Raw genomic sequence first — 26,620 nt, 5'->3', positions numbered from 1 at the left:
TACACAAATGTAGTTTGAAATTCTGTCTCTTCATTTCACTCAAGTACCTGTCTACATTGGATGATCTTGGACACTTTGACACTATTTTGGGCTGTAAAACATAGAGAATTTTCTTGAATAGCCACGTGTTATATTTGGACACATACCTATTCAAGATTTATTCGTGAGAGAGTAACACATTTACAAAACACTATTGGATATCAAGATGGTAGGGCTGAGCATGGGTCGGATATCTGATACGAAAATGTAAAAAATGATATTTTCGGGTCAGGCAAGGATGGGAAATTCAAATGTTCAAATACTTTTGTTCGTCCCTAGTGTTGGGGACGGATTGTCGATGTTGAGATGGGTAAGGTGAACCTCTTGTGGAAGAAGATGATATTTGATACCAAGGGTCTCCAAATTTTTCTTCAAATCCAAAATGAGATCACCTAATCGAACGTTGCGTTCAATAATGTTTTGGTGGTTGATGGTATGTTGCACTGATAATCTCATCTTCATCTTGTTGAGGTCTTCAATCTCAGTGACTACGAAACTATGTTTTGAGTTCCAATGATTTGGCTTGCTATCAATATAGCTGCATTTGGAAAAATACGCACATATTAGTGTTGTGATAATTAATACGTGTCACAATCCTACATGGATTATGTGATAATTAGTATGTAACCCGGACGTTGGCCTGGGTTTTGACTTTTATTCGGGTTTTGACTTTTAAATATGTGCACGTAGAGATGGTGTCATCATCAAATTATGGTGGTGACATAAGATTAGTGGTCGATCAACAAACTCCCCGATTAAACCCCACATCCAAAAATCTAAACAAAGTCGGATACTTTTCTTCAAAATAATAATTGTACATTTATGAATTAAGTACTCATTTCTTTTTTTGCATTCACTTTTATTCAATGTATTGTTTATGGTAAAAAGAATATATAGGCTTATATGGGAAGATATGACATAAGTTGTAGTTGGTTAAGATGGTAATACGTGTAACTTTTAACAAAGAGGTTTGGTGTTCGATCCTTGCGTAACAAGGAGAGTTGTACGTGACACGTATACGTTTTTTAAAACGCCTTTTAATATATTAGTATAGATATAGATTAGCAGTCTTACCTTTGTGTCGCCTTCTTAAGCGCGTTTATAGTTACAAGCGGAGTGGACATATCTATGGTGATAGGAATTGTATCCCACATGTCTGGACTTCTGTAAAAATTACTTATTGCCTTTGTTAATAAAGCTGAATTCGGATAGTATATCTTCTCCATGTCATACCTCAGAAAAACTGTTGTTAGTATATTCATCTCTTCTACAATCATCTGCAAGTACGCAACAACTAAATCTGAATTAATTGCAACTAAGGCTGCGTTCTATTCACCTGATTTCCATTTATTTTTCCTGAACTTATCTGAACTTAACTGAACTTATTTGAACTTATCAAAACTTATTTTAGTTATAAATTGTACTTTGACTAACCCTTATTTTTCCTGAATTTATCTTATATGAACTTATCTGAACTTAACTGAACTTATCTTATCTGAACTTATCTGAACTAAACTGAACTTATCTGAACTTATTTTTCCTGAAATAAGTGAAAATAAGGTGAACAGAACAGGGCCCTAAAACAAGCAAGATTACCAACATCAAAGAAACTAGTTAGCGTACCTGAACACCATCAACTTTACAACGATCTCCAATATCAAAAGGGTGCATGACAAAGACAAACATTATACAGTCGAAAATGATTTTGCAACTGTTGTTAAAGATGACTCCTAGCACTATCATCTGTGTGATGACAAACGCGACTACTTTCGTTGATGCTAATCCCATCAGCAAAAGAAACACCACAAAGATTATCACACTGACAATTGCTGAAGCTATCTTGTGAAGTTGTTTCACTGCTGATTTAGTATCGTTTAGAGAATGTGCTAGAGCCTTTCTTTCGAAATAAGTCCTTACCTTCAATCACCGTAAGTCGGTAAATGGAAGTTTAATTTCTTTGTCATGAAATAGGGATACAATATAATCTTTCACATAAAGAAGGTATAGCATAAAACTTACCACCCAATTTCTAAAAGAGGATCTGGTGATTCTTCCGGTCTCTAATGCTCCTTCGAAAAGAGGGAATATTTCATGAATTTCGTTCCTCTTCAAGAACCTTGATAGATCCTCCTCCTCAATATACCTTCCAAAATATTACCAGTCAAGGTTATCAAAATCGCGATTGTATATATCCTGAATTCTTAAAACATACTCCCTCCGTCTCTTTTTGTTTTTTACATTTTCCTTTTTGGTATTTCAAAATGTGCTTTACATTTTCTTTTATATTATCACATAAATACCCTAATAATTCTATCAAAATCTGTGTTCAATAATTATTTTAACCAGTTAAATTCATTGAGTATTTAATCTCTCACACTTTTTCATTGGGGCATTAAATGTTTCTCATATTTCCAATATCAGAATTTTGATAAAAGTGAAAACATTATAAATAAACATAATTTGTCTTGTTTAAATAAAAAAAATAAAAGAATCTCAACACACATTAATTAATCGTTAAAACGCGTGAAATATATCAAACGTAAAGAAAAAAAAAAGACCGAGGGAGTAAATGATATTGACTTACTTGGCACCACATTTTGCTACGTTCTTGAAGATGCGTTTGGCAGTACTTCTAGCTTGCCACTCACTTGTAATCTCAGCTTCAGCTGTTCCAAATTCATAAACATTCTTCGAAAGTGGGGACAAACCAGAAGATCTAATGTGCTTCATCAACCTCTTCAAACTCCAAATTGAACCCGGAGTTTCCATATTTAGCTCATTGAGCTTCTCCATGCTTAAACTCTTTGCTCCATATTTCTTTGATCTAATTGCGTTCTTAGCATGTTTCCATTTTGTAGGCAAAGATTTTGCTCCTATGATTGGTTTATGCTCTTCATGGACTAGTTCACTAAAGGGCGGACCTAGAATCATAGATGGGAATCACAAATCAGAATTTACAACATAGAAGTGAATATTGAAACGTGTTTTAGACATGATTAGTACTCATAACATTTTAGTACAATTTGTCTATTACTAACTCACCAGTAGGGGTGTGTTAAAATTGGTTCGACTGAAAAAATGGACCGGATCGGACCGACGCTGATTAGACTGGATCAGACCGGTCTCTGGGTCGAGAAATATCATTTTACGGTTTTTGGTCCTGTCCTGTCCAAAACCCGGTTATGGACCTACTGATTTTTTTTAATAAAGTGGAGTATAATATACAAAAATCTAATTCTCTCCTTTATTATATTGTACCATATTGTGATATATTTTATTTTAGCTTGCAAAAAAAGGCCTTCAACAATTAGTTCCTTTATATATATATATATAATTTTTCTTTTTTACCATAAGATTTTTTTAAAATAAAAAAATATATAGAAATATGTTTTTAACATATCGGAACCGTTCCGGTCCGTGTTTTGGACCGACTTTTTCCGATGAGGTCTGGGTCCGGTCTGAGATTTGGACCGATTTTTCCAATCCAGTCCAAGTATAATCTGTCCGGTCTCCGGATCTTGAATTATCAAAATTCTAATCTTCAATCCGGTCTGGGTTTAGACCGATGAACACCCCTATTCACAAGTGACAAGAAAATTCCAATTCAGTGAACCAAACGACCCCTTAAAAAGTCCTTCATTTGTGCATAGTTTTGGCCAACGAACTGTGAAGGCCCATTTTGAAAACAACTCAAACCTAAAAGCCCAAGCACACAATATTCCCGGTTCATATTTCCAACAGCCCAGAACTTTAGAGTCTCCAATCACGTTTCAAAAACGTTACTTCGTACCCCCTGATATGAGTCACCCCCTATAAAAACGTTACTTCGTAGTCGTACTCCCGCCATATATTCACCACTCACACGCAGAACAGAGAGAAAGTTAGAGAGAGAGATGAAAACAAGAGGAAGAGCAGCGACGAAGAAGACATCGGCAGCTGATTTCCTAACACCGCCACCAGAAGCAAAGACGGTGAACACTCGCAAGAATTCTACCGTGTCATCGCCGAAATCCTTCGAATTCACGCTCAATTCTCCGACCTCAAATGCTGCAAATCGCCGGAAATCACCGATGGAATCTTCGCCGCTGCGCAAAAAGAGGTGTCGTCTTCAATAACTGAGCTGAAAGACGCAGTGTCGTCTCATTTGGACTCGATTAAGCGGCAGGTTGAGCGATCTCACTCTGACATTCTCAAGGAGGTCGATTCTAAGCGCTTGAAGGTCTATCTCTCTCTCTCCTCTCTGGTTCTTTTTCTAGACGTTTCCGTTGATATTTTGTTGAATTTTGAATTAAAATGATTTTTTAATTTCAACGAAATTCTAGAATTGTGTGATTTGTTTAAGTAATTCGGTTACTTCGTCTCGGAAATAATGTCTAGGTTTTCGCTGATATTTTGCTGAATTTTCAATGGTAAGAGATGTTGATTGCAATGAATATCTGTGTTTCTGAAAGCGAATAGCCGATTAGGTTAGTAATGTATGAATTTTGTGTGAATTCGTTATGAATAATTGAGGATGGACCTAGATGTGAAATAATTAGTAGTATTAGAAAAGTCTTTGATGCAAATTCAAACTATCAGTTGCTGATTTCTATGAGATGCCGGAATTCTGTGATTTGTGCGACCAAGCAATTAAGTTGATAGCTGATAGTTCTACCTGCATTTGTTGTTAGACTTGTTACTAGTGTTTGAAGTTTGTGTTACCAGGGAAGTTGTTAAGCTTTTGAACTAGTAGGGCTTATTTAAGTTTTGGATGGACACATTTTATGCCTATTGATCTGGATTAAATTCTAGGTTTTATTTGAAGGCTCTTGAAAGAAAAATGCCAAATCCATGCTTATCTCCTTGTAGATGCAAAGTCCTAATTGGTGAGAGCATGGAAATTAGTTTTTTCTCGGACAGTAAAATGCTATGTTGATTCAGTTTGAAATTATTGAATTCTGCACTTACAGCTTATAGTTAGCTTGCATGATAAATAGTTTTCTCGGACAGTAAAATGCTATGTTGATTCAGTTTGGCATGATTGAATTCTGCACTTACAGCTTATAGTTAGCTTGCATGAGAATTAGTTTTCTCGGACAGTAAAGTGCTATGTTAAATTGTTAATTCAATTTGAAATGATTGAATTCTGCACTTTCAGCTTATAGTTAACTTGCTATAGGTTTGCAATTAACAGCTTAGCATCAGTTAAGATTTCGTTATAGTTAACTCAGACAAGTAATATGATTATTTATCTTTTCTAGCCAGGACTTAATTTTTCAAGAAACATATATGCTTTTATATGTGTGTGCAGACTGCACTAAATGCAATTTTTCTCACATCTCCGACTCAAACGTGGTTTCTCAATCACATTATTCCTTATTTCCTTGTAGCTTAATAGTTATACAATAAAATTTCACTCATGTTAGCTAATGGTCTTATGCACCATAATAGAACATGATATGTGACAGAGGTTCTTCATAGATTTTATTTTTATATTTTAAGATTATAAACAAAGACTTTGATCTGTTGTCACAAAATCCATATCTCAGTGCAAAAGTGTGCTGCCAAACAGAAGGTTGGCATGGAGTTAGACTAAATATACTGCATCTAGAATCAAAGAGCATGAACTATTTGAGACCTTGAGGATTTATAAGCTTATTTCAAAATATTGTGTTGTTTATTGTTTCAACAGATTCAGGCTCAAGCATGTCAGAACCTAATGGATGGGACAGACAAGGAAGTTAAGAAGATGTCTGAAAGGGTAGCTGAAAGCTGTGAAGCAATGAAGGTATTACATTATTGTTTTATGCAGCAATTGTTGCTAATTTTTTTAAAGATGTTTGTTGGACTGAAGTTACCTGAATAATGTTTACCAACAGGTTTTTTATTCCGAGTTCATGGTGGATGCACAAACCATTGCTGCTCGAGGTATGTTACTGGCTTCTTATATGCTTTAGAAAAACTTGTCAACTTTGCTAATTGTGATTCCCACTTGTGCTTGTTTGGCTATTTGCTGATGACTTGATGAGTGTCTTAGTGTCTAGTTGTCTACTGTGTCTAGGTTCGTTAGTCGTTACATCAACAAATTCACATCTATTACTTTACAACAGACCTATCAAAAGGCGGGATGGGATATAAAAATTAGCCAATAGTGCTGGCCCGGGTCAAACTTTGAGCTAATTTTGAGTGCCTATAACTAGAGTTGTTCAGATAGACCAAACCGTATTTTCACGGTTTGGTTTGGTTTTTTTTTTTTTTTTTTTTTTTTTTTTTTTTTTTTTTTTTTTTTTTTTTTTTTTTCTTCCAGCTAAATACGGGTTGGATTTGGTTTGAAAAAAAATAAAACAATCTTTACCTGGAAACCAAACCACACTAAAATATAACATACGGTTTAAACTTTTATTGTATGATACTCCTTCCATTTCTGAAAGTTTTTTACGCTTTGGAATACGTGTCCAAAATATGAAAACTTTAACCGTAAATTCTCACTATTATATACATCAAAACGTTACATGTAAGATCTTATTAGATTGGTTTCGGTATGTATTTTCAGAATATCAACTTTTTATAATTTTCCACATACCATATTAGATATATTAGTAGTTAAATATTGCATTGAAATTCGTGCAAATAATAACTGTAAAGAACTTTATGAAATGGAAGTACTGAGGTAGTATAACGTTGTTCAATATATTAAAATATAACATAAAACATACTTTTTGTATTTTGGAAAATTAATATACTCATTTTTTTCTTCTCTTACTTAAAGTTTAAACTTTCCTCTTCCAACCGACCAACTCCTGATTTGTACTATGTACACCGCAAAATCGCAAATTAAAACTTGAAATCATAAACCCAAACCATAAACCAAAATTTTCGGTTTAGAGACTAATACGGCCGGTTGGTTTGGTTTGGGTTTTGTCCCAACTAGACCGTGTTCACCCTTACTTAGAACCCGCTATGTAAGGCTAAAAGTACCTGCTTTTCTGGTCATTTTAAGGTCATCTTAATTTTATAACTAAAATTGTAGTTTTAAGTTGTGAAAACCCGCCTATAAAATTTGAAAATCAGGTCAACACTCGCTATTTTAAGCGTCGGACTCAAGTTGATCTAGTGCACTTCACAAATTAACAAAATGCAAAATAAGGCAACTTCTATTATACTTGTACCTTATGAGGTACGACCAAGGTCATTTTAGTGTATGCATAAAAAAATAGTGTATGAAAAAAAAAAGTCGAACCTGAAAGCCTGTCAAGTATGCAGTGGTGAAAGACACTTTCCTTCATACGATCAAAGTAAGTCCTCACATGAAAAGAGGAAGCGAGGCTCTTGACCATCGCAATCTTGACCAACCATATGATCGCCCCGACTAGAATGGCTACTAGCAATCGAGACACCCTCTTCACCTCCTTATTATTATGGTGCACTTTAGCATCGAACATACAAGTCCATGCGAATAACACTAGTGCTAACCATATACAACTTTGTATGCTCTTCCTTAACCCATACACAAAGTACAACACTTTCTCCCTTAACATGAAGTTCCTCTCTATCAAAAACACCAACAAACTCACTAGCCACCCGGAGCAAAGGCGGCCGCTAAACACCACCATCGCCAAAAAGCACCACCACCACGGAAATAGGCCCTTCACATGGTGGTTACGAAGGGTGTGCATAGTGATGGAAAGGATCGAACAAGTCAATATAACAAAGAATATTGACAACTCTACCACTCTCTTCCAATGGATCTTCCTTTTCTTTTTGTTGATTTTGTTATATTGTTGACCCTCAATCTTTTCTTCCTCTTCTCCTTCATCCTCCTCCTCTGACGAAGAATCAGAGGAGGAGTCTGTACTACTACGATCAACACCATTAAAAATGTTGTTATTTATCTCTTCATCCCAAACAGCGGTACCTGTCTTATCTCTCTCACTAAACTCTTTAGTGACATTTTTTTTGGGATGAGTATAGTTGAACTCAGTGTTACGAGATTGAGGTTTAGAGAAGCTAAGACGACGTATGGTGGCTCTCCTTCTAAGACTATTGATTGAGTGTGGGTGCTTCTTTAACTGATCACCTTGTAACTCAACATTGATGGTGTTGGCGTTGGAGTAATTGTTGGGTAAGGACGGGTTGGATTGAAGCGTGACCTCAGGCAAGTTAATAATAACTTGATCACTAGATGTACGGCGGCGATCCATGTTCACCTTCAATTGGGTTAATTATCGATTAATGCAACCAATGTACTTATATAAGGACGACAACAAAATCATGACCTAACACGCAAAATTTCATACTAATGGACCTCCTTGTTACAGGTCTCTTGATTTGTTAGAGGTCAAATATTATGCGATATGTTGTGTGGGGGTTATGATGAATCACTCTCAGCTCGCAAAATTATAGTATGTGAAAACAAGCAATATTCTCGATCACCATAATGGCTTAATGGAACTGGTTTTGTGGTTGATAATCACAAAGTGACAAAGCTATCTTACAATTATTGTTACAAGTATGAAGAAGCTAATGTGTAAAGTTGGTATTGGCCGACAACTAACATCACTTTTGCATGAAGTACCTCATAAGGAATTTCATTGATTTTGGACGTTATATTGCAGTGCAAAGTATTTGAACCCCTTAGAACGAAGAGTTCACATTACTTTTAAACTAGAAATAACTACTGAAATAAAGAGTATTAGTTGTGTATTTATGTATTTATTTCTATATATTGTCTCTGTTTTAAAATGATATAATTACAACACAAATATTAAGACAAAAATGAAAGTGTGTGTAAAAATGTGGGTGACTATAATAAACTACGGATAAAGTTAAAGATATTTGTAAAATAATGGACGAGTGTAAGGAAAACAATGAATAAAGTAAGAGAAATAGATTGAAATTGTTAAATATTGTGGGGGGTAGGAAGGGTAGACATTAAAATTCATGTCCATAAATCACAATGTAAAGAACATTGTGAAACAGACTAAAACGGAAAGTGTAATTAAAGGTGATTTTGAAACGAATGTAGTATCAGTTTTTTTTTTTTTAAATAATTGGAGAGGCGACAACCCTCCACTTGCCCTCGTCTCCGTCAATGATTCTACTTATCTGTTTTTTAAAAGGGATAATTAGTCTCATCTCACATATTATCCAGGCTAAAAATTAGTGTAATCCAAGCTAAATACATACAACTACTATAATCCAGGCTACTAATTCTAGAGATTACGCTAGAGCTAAGGGAATTGAAAAGGCTTTGTAAGTCGATTGATTGGTGTTTTCTCCTTATTGATTGATGCGGTAGAGTCCATTTCCTTTTGGTTTTTTTTTCTTACTATCACTAGTTTATTCTCTTTGCCACCATTTTATTCTCTCGTCATCACCTTCAATTACCTTTTATTTATTTAGTTATTTATTCTTTTTTTTTTTTTTTTTTTTTTTTAATATTTTGACTTTATTATACGTTAATATATTATTTTCAATTCAAACATGTCCTTAGTGTTACGGATTGTACCAAAAGGCGGAGAATGAATCTTACAACTACAACAGCATTGATAGTGGCGAAGTGCACTATCAAGATTTTCTAATAGATTTTCTAATGGATGGATGCGTCATGCGTGGTGGAAGATTAATTGTTAACTTCAACATTGAAGACGCGGGTAGTGCACTTCTAGAGTAGAAGCACCAAACTAATTAATTATTATTGACATCAATAGCAACATACGTAGCACTCTGAAACCCACTCGTGGTCTTCGGCAGGAACCAGCAGAGGCGGATGTTGAACAATTTATTTAGGGGATTGGTAAACGAAATTTAAGCAATGAAATATAAGATATATACACTTAAACTTAAATTGTAAGAAAGCCGGAACTAAAATTACATTACGAAAATTTTCAGCTAGGAGGTCAAACCTACCCCATGTATAGGGAAGTTGAAGGCCTAAATTAGCAATATTGACTAGTTTTTAGGGGCTTTGGTAGAGGCTTGATAGGTAGGGATGATAATGGGTCCAAGACCTGATCTAGATCCGGTTGAAACTAAATCACTTTTAAGGGTTTGGGTGTAAAAATATTAGATTCAATAGACTCAAGGGAGATCTAAGTCTATGTTCAATGAGGTGGGCCTGAGTCCGGTCTAAGAATTTCAGACCCAGATCCCATAGACCCATGTATATTTTTTTTTAAAAAAAATTGTTGAATTAATATCCTTTAATGTATACTTGCTAAACTATATTGGGTTCTTAGGACACTAATTAAAGTTTGTTTGACGTGACATATAAGTAGTGTTGTAATAATTGGATTTTCAAGGCAAATACTAGAATAAGAATAAGAATGAGTTTAGGAAATTGTTGCGCCGTGGTAACCAAACCACTGCCTTGAAAACGAGATTCGGTGCAACCGGGGTGCATAATTGTATTCACCGATTCGTTCCCTGAGGTTTACACAACTCTCAACACACAAAGACACTTTTGGGTGATGAGATGGAGCCATACAAACTTATGCCTAAAAGAATAAGAAGGAAAAAGTTTGAATAGATACGAATAATCATGACTTAATCATGAACCAAATTTTTTCCATCCAAACAAAGAGAAAAGGAGGAGGAGAGGAAGAGATCAATATATGTATGTCACTAACTCAGAAAATGAAGAAATATATATAAAGGATTAGAGGAGGATATAAAACAACCCAAAAAATCAAATGACTCAAAGGAATTATCTGTTGGGTATATGTCACAAATTTTAATTACTACAAGTAATACGTAATTATTTACTTGGTCTCCAAGGATTGAAAACCCTTGGCCTCCAAGTATGTAATACTTGGTCTCCAAGGCTTGAAGACCCTTGGCTTCCAAGGTTGTAATACTTGGGCTCCAAGGCCAAGGCTATCTCTTGTAGTATAAATACCCCTTATGCTCCTCTTGTATCACTAACACACAATATCAAATAAATACACAACACATCACCATACTCCATAATATAACTTCGAGAGTCATACCATATTCTTGTACCCTTCGGGGTTGTACTCTCATACACTTTTTATATATTGGATAATTAGTGTTCGTCGTTTGTGGGTTGTTTACCTCTTTTGAGGGTTTTTCCCCACGTTAATTTGTGTGTACCTCTTTTTCTTTATCTTGTCCATCTTTTGCCTATTTTTTCAATCTCTTTATTTGCTTCCGCTTGCGCTTCTTACCCCAACATCATCAATTAATCCCATGATAATGAAGGGTTCATAACTCCCATAAACATGAGAAATATTAGACCAACTTAATCACCATAATCAGAATGATAATTGTCCATAAATCATACTCAAAAAGCTATCCTAAAAGAGGAATCCATAGAGAAGATAAAAAACCGGACAACACAAAGAACTGATCTCAAAACCTGCCGGTTTTCCAAAACTGGCCGATTTTCGGTGCACTTCAAGAAATGCCTTTTAAGTCCGTTTTTCAACTCACGCTCGAAACCTGCCGGTTTTGAAAAACCTAACAGGCGGGTTTTAATAAACTTGCCGGTTTTGGAAAACCTGGCAGACAGATTTTGAGCACACTTTTCCATTTTTAAAATCCAAAAAGTAGTAATATCCAGTTGCTGGGGGCAACATGCAAGTAACTGGGGATATTGTGATCTTTTCTAATCCATTATCATTTGTAATACACACACCTTCCTCTTCTAAATATTCTTTCATTCTTTTTTCCCCATTTTGTCGATTCTGCTCAATTATGACTTTTTATTGATTTTTGATAAATTCATAGCATCTTAAATCACAATTCTTACTAAATTACATGGATGTAGTTTATAACTCAATCTATTCATTTCACAAGATTGTTAGTTAGATGATATTGGACGCTTTAACTAGTGGTATTTACTATTTACACTTGAATTGACACTATCCCGGCCATAAACATGGAAAGTTTTCGTAAATATCCAAGTGGCCATATTTGGACACGTACCCATTCTTAACATGAGCAATTGAGTTCCGAGTATCACAACAAGTACTCCGTGTTACTCACTTTGTCAAGAATTATTCCTAAAAGGGGAATTAATTTACAAAACACTATCTTTATAATATGGGATATCAAGATGGTGTTTGCTAGGGCTGAACACGGGTCGAATATCCGAAAATTGTAAAAATGATGGGCTAATGGGCCAATGAAGAATAAAACATGATGTTTTCATATTGTCCTAAAGCAGCCCACCATTTAGGATATCCGACTTTTTGGATCAGATACGCATCAGGTATTTGATTTTTAGATAGAGTTGTTCATCTCTACTGTTGGCGACGGATTGTCAATGTTGAGTTGGGTAAGATGAACCTCTTGTGGAAGAAGGTGATATTTGATACCAAGTATCTCAAAATTTTTCTTCAAATCCAAAATAAGATCATGTAACCTAACATTGCGTTCAATAATGTTTTGGTGGTTGATGGTATGTTGCACTGATAAGCCCATCTTCATCTTGTTGAGGTCTTCAATGTCAGTAACTACAAAACTGTGTTTCGAATTCCAATAATTTGGCTTGCTATCAATGTAGCTGCATATGCAGAAATTCATGTTAGTGTATTACCAACACCAGAAATTTCAAAACACTAGTACAAGTACAATTAGTTTTAGCCAAAAAATCCAATTAAGTGATAATCAGGTGAAGTGCGCAGGGCCTAAAAGTCACTAGTATTGACCACGTTCAATATTTATGTCTTACCTCTGTGTCGCCTTCTTGAGTGCATTTATAGTTACAAGAGGAGTGGACATATCAATGGTGATAGGAATTGTATCCCACATGTCTGGACTTCGGTAGAAATTACTAATTGGCTTGTCTAGAAGAGCTGAATTTGGATAGTAGATCTTCTCCATGTCATACCTCAGGAAAACTGTTGTTAGTATATTCATCTCTTCTACAATCATCTGCAAGACACGTGAACTTAATCTTAATTAATTGCAACTTAAGCAAGGAAGATTAGCAACACTAAATAAATTAGTTAGCATACCTGAACACCATCAACTTTACAACGATCTCCTATGTCAAAAGGGTGCATGACAAAGACGAAAATTATGCAGTCGAAAATGATTTTGCAGCTGTTGTGAAATATGACTCCTAGGACTACCATTTGTGTGACGACAAACGCGACTACTTTCGTTGATGCTAATCCCATCAGCAAGAGAAACACCACAAAGATTATCACACTAACAATAGCTGAAGCTATCTTGTGAAGCTGTTTCACTGCTGATTTAGTGTCGTTCAGAGAATGTGATAGAGCCTTTCTTTCGAAATAAGTCCGTACCTTCAATCACACGAATGTAAGTTTTGTTATCATGGATACAATCTAATCTTTCACATCACACATTGAGAGTAAAACATAACGTACCACCCAATTTCTAAAGGAGGACTTGGTAATTTTTCCGGTCTCTAATGCTCCTTCAAAAAGAGGGAATATTTCATGAATTTCGTTCCTCTTCAAGAACCTTGATAAATCGTCCTCCTCAATGTACCTTCCAAAATAGTAACAAGATGACACATTCAGATTTATTCTACCATAGAATTCCTATAGAAGGTATTGTCAATGCTAGTTTAGTTGGTAAAATCTGATTGAATTCTGTCTATATCGTCGACCTTTGTGACTCCTTTGTATGCTGATTCTAATAGTATCATTTTTAAATGAAAGAGAATTCCCAAAATCACAATACAAATGAATTTGACTTACTTGGCACCACATTTTGCTACGTTCTTGAAGATGCGTTTGGCAGTACTTCTAGCTTGCCACTCACTTGTAATCTCAGCTTCAGCTGTTCCAAATTCATAAACATTCTTCGAAAGTGGGGACAAACCAGAAGATCTAATGTGCTTCATCAACCTCTTCAAACTCCAAATCGAAGCCGAAGTTTCCTTACTTAGGTCCTGGAGCTTCTCCATGTCCACATTATTCGCTCCATATTTCTTTGATCTAATTGCATTCTTAGCATGCTTCCATTTTGTAGGCAGAGATGTTGACCCTAAGATTGGTTTATGTTCTTCATGGACTAGTTCATTGAAGGGTGGACCTAGGTTCATCATATCAATATATCCCCATCAATTACTTCGCTAAGTAGTAGAAATTCACGTTATGTGTAAAAATAAGACAATAACTGAAATAGAGTTGAAACTGATAACATAAGTTAAATTAAAAAGATATTGGCCAAAACTAAGTTAATAAAGTACTATGTACCTCCATTTCAAAATGATCTTTACATTTTTAGTTTTAATCTGTTTCATAATGCTCTTTACATTATACTTTATTGTTTTTTGTGATATTAAAAGTTATTACTTTACCCTTTTTACCCCCACATGCCACAAAACAACCTTTACAATTTCTTACTCACCTTCTATTTCATTCATTACCCATCTATTTAACTTTATGCATATTTTATTATATCGACCCACATTTTTATACAATTTTTTTTATTTTGTAAAGATATTTTAAAACGAAAATAATAATATGAATGGTGAAACTCAAGGTGTAAAGCACAAGAGATGAAAATGACAGTATTTTTAAATAAACAACCCTTTCAAGTCACCCAACCTACCTTAAATATTATTTGAGCTCTACCCATATTCCCATAATCATGTAAGGTGACTTAAATTGTTAGCAGTTTAGCACGTCCTTATTGTCAGAGGGCCAATTGAATCAAAAGGTTAAGCTTATGTTTGAAATCCCAACATTAGTTTTTATACTCTATCTATTTTCTTTGGGCTTGGATCCAGAGCCTTCTCATACTCAGCGCTAAATATTTCACTTTAGAAATGAGGGATGGCTGAGATTTGAACCCGTGGCATTTGTGTCACGCTAGCTCCGATACCATATCAAATGACAAATTCAACAAAAAAAACTTAAGCTAATGGTTTAAGCTTAAGATTAGTGTTATACGCTATCAATTATTTAAGGTGGCTAAAATTGGTTGCCCGGCAGAGCTAGTGTATGACAAAAGGATAGCATGTGAAAAAATAAGACGAACCTGAAAGTCTGTCAAGTATACAGTGGTGAAAGACACTTTCTTTCATACGATCAAAGTAAGTCCTGACATGGAAAGAGGAAGCAAGACTCTTGACCATCACAATCTTGACTAGCCATATGATTGCTGCAACAAGAATTGCTACTAGCAACTGAGACACCCTCTTTACCACTCTATTATCATGGTGCACTTTAGCATCGAACATAAAAGTCCATGCTACTAACACAAGTGCTAGCCATATACAACTTTGTATGCTCGTCCTTAACCCATACACAAAGTACAACACTTTCTCCCTTAACATAAAGTTCCTCTCTATCAAAAACACCAAGAAGCTCACTAGCCAACCGGCGCAAAGGCGGCCACTAAACACCACCATCGCCAACAAGCACCACCACCACGGAAATAGGCCCTTCACATGGTGGTTACGAAGGGTGTGCATAGTGACAGAAAAGATGGAGCAAGTCAATATAACAAAGAATATTGACAACTCTACCACTCTCTTCCAATGGATCTTCCTTTTCTTCTTTTTGATATTGTGATATAGTTGACCCTCAAGTTTTTCTTCCTCTTCTATTCTCGTATCCTCCTCCTCAGACTCCTCGTCTAAGGAGGAGTCCGTACTACTACAATCAACACCATTACAACTTTTACTTTTCTCTTCTTCCCAAATAGTTGTACCAGAACCCGTCTCATTACTTTTAAGGTGGTCTTTAGTGACCTTTTTTTTGGGATAGATGTAGTTGAACTCAGTATTTCGGGATTGGGGTTTTGAAAAGCTAAGATGACGTCTTAGGGTGGCTCTTTTTCTAAGACTGCTAATTGATTGTGGGTGTTTCTTTAGCTGATCACCTTGTAACTCAACGTTGATGGTATTGGCATTGGAATAATTCGAGGGTAAGGATGGGTTAGATTGTAGTGTAGTGTCAGGCAAGTTCACTACAACTTGATCAATAGACTTACGGCGGCCTGCCATCTTCAGTGTAAGATATTTTTCCTATCTCTTATTATCTCAAATCACTAATAATTAACCAATTATATAAAGAGGACAATAAAATCATGGCCTTACACGTCTAAATTCATGATTTCATGTTAACGGACCTCCTTGTTACAGCTCTTATGGGTGGGTTATTACTTAGTACAAATATTATTTGTTGTCGGGCCGGGTTATGATGAATCACTCACGCAAAATCATAGTGCAAACAACCAATATGCTCACCATAGTCACCAGTCACCAATCACGATGAACTTGTTTTGTGGTTGATAATCACTTGTGGGTTTGGAATAATAGTTGCTCATTTTATCTCTTAACGAACATATTAGGGGTTCGAAATTCAACATTTGAGAATGAAAATAAATCATTGACCAATCCTTTAATTTTAGGGCGTGTTCTGTGGTAGCGTTTGAGGTAGCAGGTAACGTTTTGACATAGTTAAAACTCTACTTGTAAAATACTAACATTGTAGCAGTTGGGTAGCTTTTGTCAAATATAAAATTAGTAGCATTTAATATAACGTATGGGTAGTGTTTGACAAATTTAAAGTAAAATTTAAACAATATTCTATCTTTTATTTTAATTTACGGTAACAACAGCTACCTTTATCGAACATTCACATTAGTTACCCACTACTTTGACAGCGCGCTAACCGTTATCCGTTACTCTAAGCACTCTCTGCTACTCTAACTACTATCCGCTACTCAACCGATAACCGCTACACCTAATTTTACCGAACATAACCTTAGTTGGAGTAGGCGGGGCGAGAGAGTTAGTCATTGTTGTTGACGGTGGATAACTTTGTTATACACCCAAAAGATTAGTTGGAATTGGCCGACATCTAGCTCCGATCCAACAGAGTGTCAGGTAGTAATTGATGTTATCGGTAAGAAATTTAGCTTAACCCCAATCATGTGTTCGGTCCCTATCTATTAGGTTTGGTTTGTGCCTTTGTGGGGATATATCGCTTGCGGTTTACTCATACGTGCATGCAGTACAAAAAAATGAGTACGGAGTTAGGTCCCATTCGAAAGACACATTACTTCTCCCGTTCCACAGTACAATATTTTTGTACCAAAAATAAATAAATTAGTTTGCATATCCGTCAATACACAATTTCGTCCACTGATTTAGGAAGGCTTAAATTAACATTGGCTAGTATTTTAGGGGCTTTGGGATTACGCTTCCCTCATTAGATGTCTGGGCAACCCAATAAGGTAGAGGATAGTTTAGTTTGAACCCTTGACATGGAACATTTAATGATATATTTTTGTATTAATTATTACTCATCTCTCTATTAATTCTTTTTATTTTTTTAAATGTTGAGGGGGGCGGCCTGCTTTCCCCCCTACCTCCGCCACTACTTATATGCCCAATGAAAATTCCACGCTAAAGATGGAGTAACTCCATAAACTTATAAGATGGTATTTTCACTCATCTTTCTCCAATGTGGGACAACTAACGTTACCGATTTGACAGTTACTAAAATGCCTAACCTGCTAGTTCGGAGCGGGTTAATCCGAGAGGCGTTTTGGACCGATAATACCCCTTGGAGGATCATTCGTTGTAGAGAAAGGATACAAGCTTAGTACCGGCTTTAAACTTCTTTTTCCGTAGTAGATGGTGTTAATTATGCAAATTTCCCTCTATTCACCAGAATATATATATATATATATATATATATATATATATATATATATATATATATATATATATATATATATATAGGGAAGAGATCATGTGAAAATACATCCTTATGTGAGTATACTAGTATATATGAGAATGAATCTAATCCGTAGGATTAGATTCAATCTAATGGCTAGGATTAATTTGAGCAAACCCATCCACCTTCCCCATTAAGCCACGTCTCTATCAATAAACCCCACCACTTTCTCTCTCTAAAACCTTTCCTCTTCTTTCTCTCTCCCGTTCAAGACTCCTGTTCTCCCTCCTCTCGCAGAAACCTCAGCGATTTTCTCTCTCCTCTCGCGAAAACCACCATCGCAGCTCCGATTTTCTCTCTCCGTTCAAGACTCTCTGTTCGCCGCCGGTGTATTGAAGATTTAAGGTAAATTCGAGTTCAATTGTTATACATTTCTTCTCTCCTTCTACAATTTTTTCAAATTTTAACCTAATTTTTTCAATTGAAGATGACTGGAGTACAAAAACAATACGAACGACGAAGGTAAGCGAATTTGTAACCTAATTTCGAACTTCGTTCGTTGTATATACATTAATTGAAGATATTTTTTATTGAATTTTGATTTTCAGCAAACACAAACATGACAAACAAGCAACAAATCCAGACAATACTGAAGAGTAAGAATTCAGTGCTTTAATTGTAGAGAAATTTATTTATTAATTCCGTAATTTTTGTAATTTTTTCGTAATTTTTCGAAATTATTTTTGTAATTATTTATTCTGCTAATATTTGTATGTTTCTAGCGATTTTGAGAATTTTTATGAACTTTTATGAATTTTCAGAATTTTTTAAAAGAATTTAATTTGTGATTTTTTGAATTATTTTCAGAATTGATAGTTTTAAGATATTTTCGACATTAATTGATATTTTTGTTTTGAAATTTTAAACAGAGGAAATAAGAATGAACGCGCCAAAGAAACGGAGCCAATTGTCCCGTCATCACTTTTGAACGACATCATGAACGATTTAGAGTAATACTTTATACTCTCAATACTTTAGAACATCATAAATCACTATGTAGAACATCATAGATCACTTTGTAGAACATCATAATTGCATATGTTCTAAATATAAGTGCACATGTTCTGGATTTGAAAGCTAGCTGGTGAAATTAATTATATGTTGTGTTATCTGCCGTTTGACAGTTTTACTAGATGCCATTATCTCTTTCCATCTATTAGTTTTGGTGTTTGAGTTTCCCTGATGGTTTGTTCCTGTGTTGTTGTTAACTTTTTTATGTGTCAGTTACGTTGTTAATATTTAAAATGTATCCATAGTGCAGATGATTTCTTGTAGTACTTCTTTTGGTGATAACTTTGTAAAGTTTGAACCCTATTTCCAAGATTTCTCTGCAAAGTTAACAATGTTTGATGAAGTTGCTGGTGTGACTAGCATAAAATTTACTTTCATCTTATGAAACAAAACGCGTGTCGATTCAACCAAGCTTGAGGCATGTATGGTGTCTTAGTTTAAACTTTATTGTCTGGCGGCATGTTCTAATAAGAATTATGACTTTTAAATGTGACGATCAGAAAACGCCAACCTTGGATAGTAGTTGGATATGTTCATGCATCTGTGTTTGACCTTTGGGCACTTCAATCTAAACCAATTACTTGTATTGAACCAAAGTACTATCCAGTTCCTTATCTCTAGTCCAAGTAACATCAAACTTTAATTTGGATTGCCTTTGCTGTATTACCTGATTAGCCATTTGTAGTAACTTTTAGCATACTGTAAATTCAGAACTTAGGTTAGTCACTTTCTGCCGCATGCAAGATTAGTTGTGTAGCAAGATTACTTTTGTGCTTGATGTTTCATGTGGATTTCTAATCAGTTTGATGCTTGTAGAGTATTTTGAAACTGTGACAAGACATGGGATCGATTTGGCATGATGGTTATGTACTTAAATATCATTTTCATGTTTGGTGGAATTCAAATGCTGCAAGAGAATATAATAAATAGCTTATTTGGTTGCAAAAAGACCAGTGATAATGTCGTTCACTGTTGTGTGAAACCGCTACCTTCAGAAGAGTAACATGGCTTAAGTTTGTTTCTAAGTTTAGCTGACTTAAAGTCTTTTTTGTCATGCACATTTTCTTGAGAATTACAACATTTTCTCTGCACAAGTGAAGTTACATTATTCCTAATTGTTACCGCTACCTTCAACATTGAATGGAAATTGCTAATCTTCCATTTTGGGTGTTACTGTGTTAGATATATGATTAGGTTTCATTCTAAAGCCTTCCATATCTACAGAACATATAGTTTAGCTTCTTAGAACACGTAGCATAATTGATTAGAACATATAGAACAATTTACAGAACATATAGGTTCACTTATTAGAACATATAAATTAAATTGTTAAAATATTTATACCTATTTAAAAAAGAACTAATTTTGTTTCATGTGTTGCAGGGAACCCGAAGATCACACCAATCAAGAAACTGAAGTTAAAATCAATGAAGAAAGCATTGATAATGGAAACCAAGAACAAGAGCCTGATCTCACTAAAGGACGGGAAGAGACTGTCAGGTTTAAGACAAAACATAATATTTCAAATAGAAAACTAGTAGATTAATTAGACTTGAAATCACCAACATGTATGTTAGAATGTATCTGATTTCTGCCCCAAGATTAGTATTCATGTGTATCAATATGCAACAAGTTGGGACCTACTAAACTTTTCTATGTTTCTATATATAATTTGTACCATACCTATTCCCAAAATGGTTTTTAAGATTCTAATAATAGTTATAATCTGTGTTGCTGTTATGATGTTCCTATATTGTTGTTTTGGTTTTTAGTTCTATGACTTAAGTAGTTTGCAAGGTTTAATCCAAAATAAAATCTTTCTAATCTATCTAAACATCACCTCTCATTGTGCTAGAACATATAGCTTAATTGCTTAGAACATGTAGCTTAACTGATTAGAACATATAGATTCACTTGTTAGAACATATAAATTCAATTGTTAGAACATATAAACATATTTATAACATTAAGTTAATTTGTTTCATGTGTTGCAGGGAAACCGAAACTCAAACCAATGCAGAAACTGAACCTATCATCAATGAAGAAACCAATGCCAATGTAAACAAAGAACAAGAGGAAGTGAATCAGAAGAATGACAAAAGAAGGAAACATATTGCAAAAAGGAAACAAGGGAATGAAATTGTTGTTAGAGATGTCAAGAAGCACAAGTCTGCAGTTGTTGTGCACTCGAGATCAAAAGACTGTGTAGAAGTGGATAACAAATCAAAACCGGTGGAGAAGAAAAAGGCTAGACTTTTGGTCCAAAGAATACCACCAAATTGGTTCATGGCACTTATTCCTAAAATTCCGAGACAACACAGAGCTGCCATTAGGAAAATAGGCTTTGGTGCCTTCCTTGATTTAGATATTGGTGCCCATAAGTCTGCGTTTTCTGCTGAACTTGTAACAAGCTTAGACGCCAACAGAGTTAATTTGGTGATGGATAACAAAGAAGAAATAGATATTCAGTTGAAAGACATACACCTTGTGTACGGGCTTCCAATAGGAGGAAGGAAAATAGTGGAACCGAAGAAGGAAGAAGATGAAGAATGGGTTTCATTTCTGAGAACATGGAGGGGATTCTTTAACATGGAAAGTGGAAGTCCATACCTGTCAAAAGTATTAGATAGGTTGAATGAGTTATGTGAAAAAGACTTGTGTGATGAATTTTTATGGCATTTCGTGGTGTGTGTAGTGAATACTTGTATATGCTCAACATCAAGACCGGAAGTGGCATACAAGTTTCTGTATAGCTGCATGGACATACAGAAAATTCATGAATTAGACTGGTGCCATTACACTTTTGTAAATATGAAGATAGCTGCTGAAAAATGGAAAGGAGGAAATGCTTATTTCACTGGACCATTGCCTTTCTTACTGGTATGTACACTGCCCATAACATATAGTTTAAAAGTATAGAACAATTATGTTAACTGGTTAGAACACATACTTAAATGTTTAGAACATATTCTTTTTCTGCTTAGAATATATATCTTAAGTTGCAGAACATATTCCTCAATAGGTTAGAACATGTTAAATAATTTTGTTAGAACATATTGATTAAGTTGTTAGAACATATTGATAAAGTTGTTAGAACATATAATTTTAATTGGTAGAATATCAATCTACAATGAAACATTTACTTAATTGAAATAGCCTATGAATTTGCTAGTTTGATCTTAAAGTCTTAAACTTGCTTGATTATTACAGATTAGGATTAAAAGTTGCCCTTCTTTGTTTTGAAAGTCGCTCTGCTTTTAGCAAAGAGTTTTGTCATTGCGTATGTCTTAATTACTTGAAGCAAAATATTTATAAATATTCAAACTCTATACAGATTACATATTTTGACCGGTTGCAAAGGGAGAAGATTGTGCAACCAAGAGAGTTCCCTCTCCTTTCAGTCTGGAACAGTGAGAGGATAGAAGAAAGAATGAAGATTGAAAACAAGAGGGGCTTTGGAAAGGGGGTTGTGCTCAAAAGAATAGCTTATGAAGGATTACTAGAAGAACAAGTTGAAGAACACATATACCAGAAAGATCCTGACTTGCAAGCAGGCTCATCAACTTCATCCTACAACATTATGGTAAGTAACTGGAAACATAGAATTTAAATACTTACCATGCAAGTTAGTACACATGGTTAGAATATTCAGAACATATTACTTAACTAGTTAGAACATATTGTTTGGTGATTCCAACATAATTGTTTTACCATAGAACAAGATAGTCTCTGGTTATGATTCTAGAATGCATTGCCGTCTATGAGATTTTGTATTTTCCATTTTTCTCACCCTTGATTGATGGTAATTGGTAATTTAGAACATATACAGTAACATGTTAGAACATATGAAGTAATTAATAGAACATTTGGATTAAATACTTACAACATATTACTTAACTAGTTAGAACATATACAATAACAGATTAGAACATGTAGGTTTAATTATTAGAACAATTAGATGAAATACTTAGAACAAAGTGTATTGGTTGTTGGAACTTATATTAAATGAATTCAAAAAATAGTTTTAGCACAGTTCCGAACATTGAATACATTCCTTAGAACATATTATAGAATATTTAGAACAAATAGACTTAATTCTTAGAACATATATCTAATTGATGAATCTGTTTTACTTGAATGAAGGGCTTTCTGGACAAATTTGGGGATTTGGCTAAGGCACTGGCTTCAAATATCAACGAGATGTATGTTATGGTAGATAAAGCATCTGACCTTTTCAAAGAAGGCGATACAGCAGAGGAACTGAAAAGGCTGGTCGATAATATTTGGAGCAAGTACACAAATAAGCCAACTGAGCCAATTCTGCCCGAAGCACAAGAAAAAGTCAAGAGTCCTTCAGTTCTTAGCCAAGACAAACAAATGTTTGATGAACCTGGATTCATTGAGGAATTGGACGTGGTAATGGCTAAGGCATGGGAAGATTACCAAGAGAGAATAGGTATGAGTAAGAAATTTGTCAAGCCACGTCCAACAAAAAAGAAAAAGAAGGCAAGAGATGAATCTGATATATTAGGCTTCAAATTGTTGACCCAAAGCCAAACCGATGAAGAAGAAGAGCAACCCCTCCCATTTGCTACAACAACGACACACATCTTTGTTCCAGAATCAGAATCACCAGTGATCCTTAGGGATATTCCATCTTCATCTGCATTAAAGCCAACAGAAGTGATTTCTCTCGACAGTGCTGAATCGTTTGAAAATATGGATTTGGATTTGGACTTGGATCTGGCACTTGGAGTTCAAAAATCCTTGGAAAATGCAGCAAACAATGTCAAAAGCCAAGAACAAACAGACACAGAAAATGCAACAAACAAGCCAAGTTCGGGTAAAGATGATGACCCTAAGGAAAGAGCGTCTGATGTTGTTCCAACAGAGGCTACTTTGGGTAACAATGATCAGCAAATGGGAACAGAAACTACTAAAACACCAACTGGTTTAGATATTGATGGAAAGCAAGCTGGTTCGCCAAAATATGAGGAGCCAAAACAGAAAATAGATGAGCAGGAAGGGTAATTACACATAATTTATTGTAATTCCTATTTTGGAAAAACCGTGAAACAATGAAATAATTGTATTTTGGTATTTTGATGGATTAGAACAATTATTATTTTCAGAATTGTTTAAAGATTCGAATGCTTAATGTTTTTTAGAACACAAAGTGTTATGATTTAGAACTTTGATTTTATGTACAGGGGAAATGATGAAAGTAGAAAGAGTCAAAGATGCATTGAGAAGCTCCCGCAATATTTAAGATCGCCTTTCATGGTCAAACATGATGCAGCGTTCAAGAGAGTAGATGTTGCTAAAAGAAGGATGGCTGATTATGCATTTGCTGAAGGACCAATTGAGTAAGTTATAAATTTTCACTTTCATTATTAAGATTTTATATATTATTTGAATTCAGAAGTTTATCTTTGTGAATTCAGAACTTTATATGTGTGAAGTCAGAACTTTATCTTTGTGAATTCAGAACATTTACCTAGTTGAATTAGAACAATTACTATGTTAAGTCAGAACATTGACATTTTGTGCATTCCATAGTTTTTGAATTCAGAACTTTATCTTTGTGAATTCAGAACTTTATCTTTGTGAATTCAGAACATTTACCTAGTTGAATTTTAACAATTACTAAGTTAAGTCAGAACATTGACATTTTGTGCATTCCATAGTTTTTGAATTCAGAACTTTATCTTTGTGAATTCAGAACTTTATCTTTGTGAATTCAGAACATTTACCTAGTTGAATTAGAACAATTACTAAGTTAAGTCAGAACATTGACATTTTGTGCATTCCATAGTTTTTGAATTCAGAACTTTATCTTTGTGAATTCAGAACTTTATCTTTAGGAATTCAGAACATTTACCTAGTTGAATTAGAACAATTACTAAGTTAAGTCAGAACATTCACATTTTGTGCAATCCATAGTTTTTGAATTCAGAACTTTATCTTTGTGAATTCAAAACATTTACCTAGTTGAATTAGAAAAATTACTTTCCTGATTTAGAACATCTAACTTTTAATTTTATTTCTCAAAAATTGATATAATATTTGTGTTTTTGTTGAATGAAGTGAGCTTTTGTACAACGATAAGCTAAACAAAATCACAAGAGAAGAAATGAAAAGTCTTGCGGGCGAAAATCATATGCTCAACAATATAGCTGATGCATGGGCATACCTTTTAAATGTTGAAAACAGAAGGCGAGGTGTAGGAACAGAAAGTAGATTTTTCTTCAGCACAAAGCCATATGTAAGTTAATACATATAAAATGATGTCTAAATTAAAATTCGAGTAGCACTTTTTTTTGACAAATATTTAAACATTTTCAGGACATCTTATGCAAAGATAAGTACTTTCTTTCGAGTATCAAGTTCAATGAAAGATATCCTGCTTTGTTTAAAAGAATGGATGAAGAACTAGCACATGCTAAAGTAACAAGCTTGCAAAGAGTTCAATTGGTATGATTCTAATTATGTGTGACTTGTTGACGTAATATTATACTACTTTCACAAACAGCAACATAACTCTAAACATTAAATTTTCAGGTGTTTTTTCCGATAGTTAATGGTGGTCATTACTATCTATTGTGCATTAACTTCATGAATGGCAGTTTGGACGTGATTGACAACCAATGCATTACACCCCCTATGACGTATTTGGGAAAATACAAGAATGAACCAAGAAATATGGTACGCTTTCTATCTAAATCTGTGTTAAAGTGATGACATAGATTTTAACTAACTAATTATTGTCAGAACAAAATTTTCCAAATTCAGAACATATAGAAAGAATATTTAGAACATTGTGCTACAAATACAGAACATATTCCTAAACTTCAGAAAAAATAATGTTTCTCACTTTGACAATTTCACAGTTGAAAGGCTTCGCAGAATATTATTTTGCAAGACACAATGGAGGAAACAAAAGTTCTGTAACTGATTTCAAAACAAGAAACCTGAATATGAAATGGAAAAGCAACGCCAATTATGATGATTGTGGAGTGTTTTTGCTGAAGCACATGGAAACTTATTATGGAGAGAGTGCAAAGGAATGGAATCCGGGACTGGAAAAAGACAACGTAAGTGTTTAAAATTTAAATTTAATGATAAGCCTCATGAGTTTAGAACATTGGAATACACTCAAAACATATACTTGGTTATACAGAACATGTTCCTTAACTAGTTAAAACATATACTTGTTGATACAGAACATGTTCAACTTGTTAGAACATATACCGTAACAGGTTAGAACATGTAGAATTAATTATTAGAACAATTAGATGAAATGCTTAGAACAAAGTGTATTGATTGTTAGAACTTATATTAAATGAGTTCAGAAAATATTTAGAACATATTGTTGAATTTGTTAGAACATATAGGGTTAGTTATTAGAACAATTGGATTAAATGCTTAAAACAAAGTGTATTTAACATCTATTTTTTTGTTCTAACCTTCAAATTGATGTCATTGCAGTTTGAGCAAATGAAGAGATTGAGAGTTGAATATTGTGGAAAGTTATTGGCGCACAAAGAGAATGATGAACATCATACAATGATTTCAAAATCAAGAACATGGGCACTAGAAAACAAAATTTGAGGAAATTGTAATAGCTAGTTGTAGATCAATGCTAGAAACATGTAGCTTACATGTAGCATCAAATTTCGTACTTGTTATAAATAGGTTGTGTTGAAGATGTAGCTTAAATGCTTAGAATTTTTGGCTTTCTTGTTAGAACATATTTCTGAAGTGGTTAGAACATTTATGTGAATTTCTTGTTAGTATTATAAATACTATGAGTATTAGCATAATTAGTTGAAAAATGTGAGAATTAGCATTATCAAAATTTAGTATTATTGATATTTAGTATTGTCAAACTAAATATT

At 34.4% G+C, this 26,620-nt stretch overlaps 3 protein-coding genes across 4 annotated transcripts; 1 reads left to right on the top strand and 2 right to left on the bottom strand.

The window, feature by feature from the left end:
• Positions 1–10: 10 nt before the first annotated feature.
• Positions 11–10,634, bottom strand: LOC110791048 (mechanosensitive ion channel protein 10). Its single transcript, XM_021995812.2, has 6 exons — positions 7,259–10,634; positions 2,624–2,960; positions 2,059–2,182; positions 1,663–1,956; positions 1,114–1,316; positions 11–577 (listed from the first exon to the last, which is right to left on the bottom strand). Exons 1-6 carry the CDS (start codon positions 8,217–8,219, stop codon positions 295–297), a joined length of 2,202 nt encoding a protein of 733 aa, XP_021851504.1. The 5' UTR covers positions 8,220–10,634; the 3' UTR covers positions 11–294.
• LOC110791064 (uncharacterized) lies at positions 3,906–26,534 on the top strand. Of its 2 annotated transcripts, XM_056832507.1 has the most exons (17): positions 3,906–4,258; positions 5,711–5,806; positions 5,898–5,946; positions 17,949–18,056; positions 18,139–18,173; positions 18,260–18,307; positions 18,581–18,661; positions 20,106–20,222; positions 20,717–21,602; positions 22,057–22,305; positions 22,866–23,749; positions 23,933–24,088; positions 24,810–24,987; positions 25,068–25,196; positions 25,284–25,427; positions 25,613–25,816; positions 26,211–26,534. In XM_056832507.1, the coding sequence occupies exons 5-17, from the start codon at positions 18,139–18,141 to the stop codon at positions 26,331–26,333; spliced, it is 3,234 nt and encodes a 1,077-aa protein (XP_056688485.1). In that variant the 5' UTR covers positions 3,906–4,258; positions 5,711–5,806; positions 5,898–5,946; positions 17,949–18,056; the 3' UTR covers positions 26,334–26,534. The 2 variants fall into 2 exon arrangements, with proteins under 2 accessions (XP_056688485.1, XP_056688484.1); XM_056832506.1 differs by lacking the exons at positions 3,906–4,258; positions 5,711–5,806; positions 5,898–5,946 and having other exon boundaries at positions 17,694–18,056.
• LOC110791071 (mechanosensitive ion channel protein 10) lies at positions 11,936–16,033 on the bottom strand. Its single transcript, XM_021995834.2, has 6 exons — positions 15,001–16,033; positions 13,713–14,049; positions 13,377–13,500; positions 12,999–13,292; positions 12,713–12,915; positions 11,936–12,544 (listed from the first exon to the last, which is right to left on the bottom strand). Exons 1-6 carry the CDS (start codon positions 15,968–15,970, stop codon positions 12,262–12,264), a joined length of 2,211 nt encoding a protein of 736 aa, XP_021851526.2. The 5' UTR covers positions 15,971–16,033; the 3' UTR covers positions 11,936–12,261.
• Positions 26,535–26,620: the final 86 nt, after the last annotated feature.

Source organism: Spinacia oleracea, chromosome 6, assembly GCF_020520425.1.
Source record: "Spinacia oleracea cultivar Varoflay chromosome 6, BTI_SOV_V1, whole genome shotgun sequence".
Lineage (NCBI taxonomy): Eukaryota > Viridiplantae > Streptophyta > Magnoliopsida > Caryophyllales > Amaranthaceae > Spinacia > Spinacia oleracea.
Note: the sequence above shows the minus strand (reverse complement) of the source record. Positions and strands in the feature narration are given on the sequence as shown.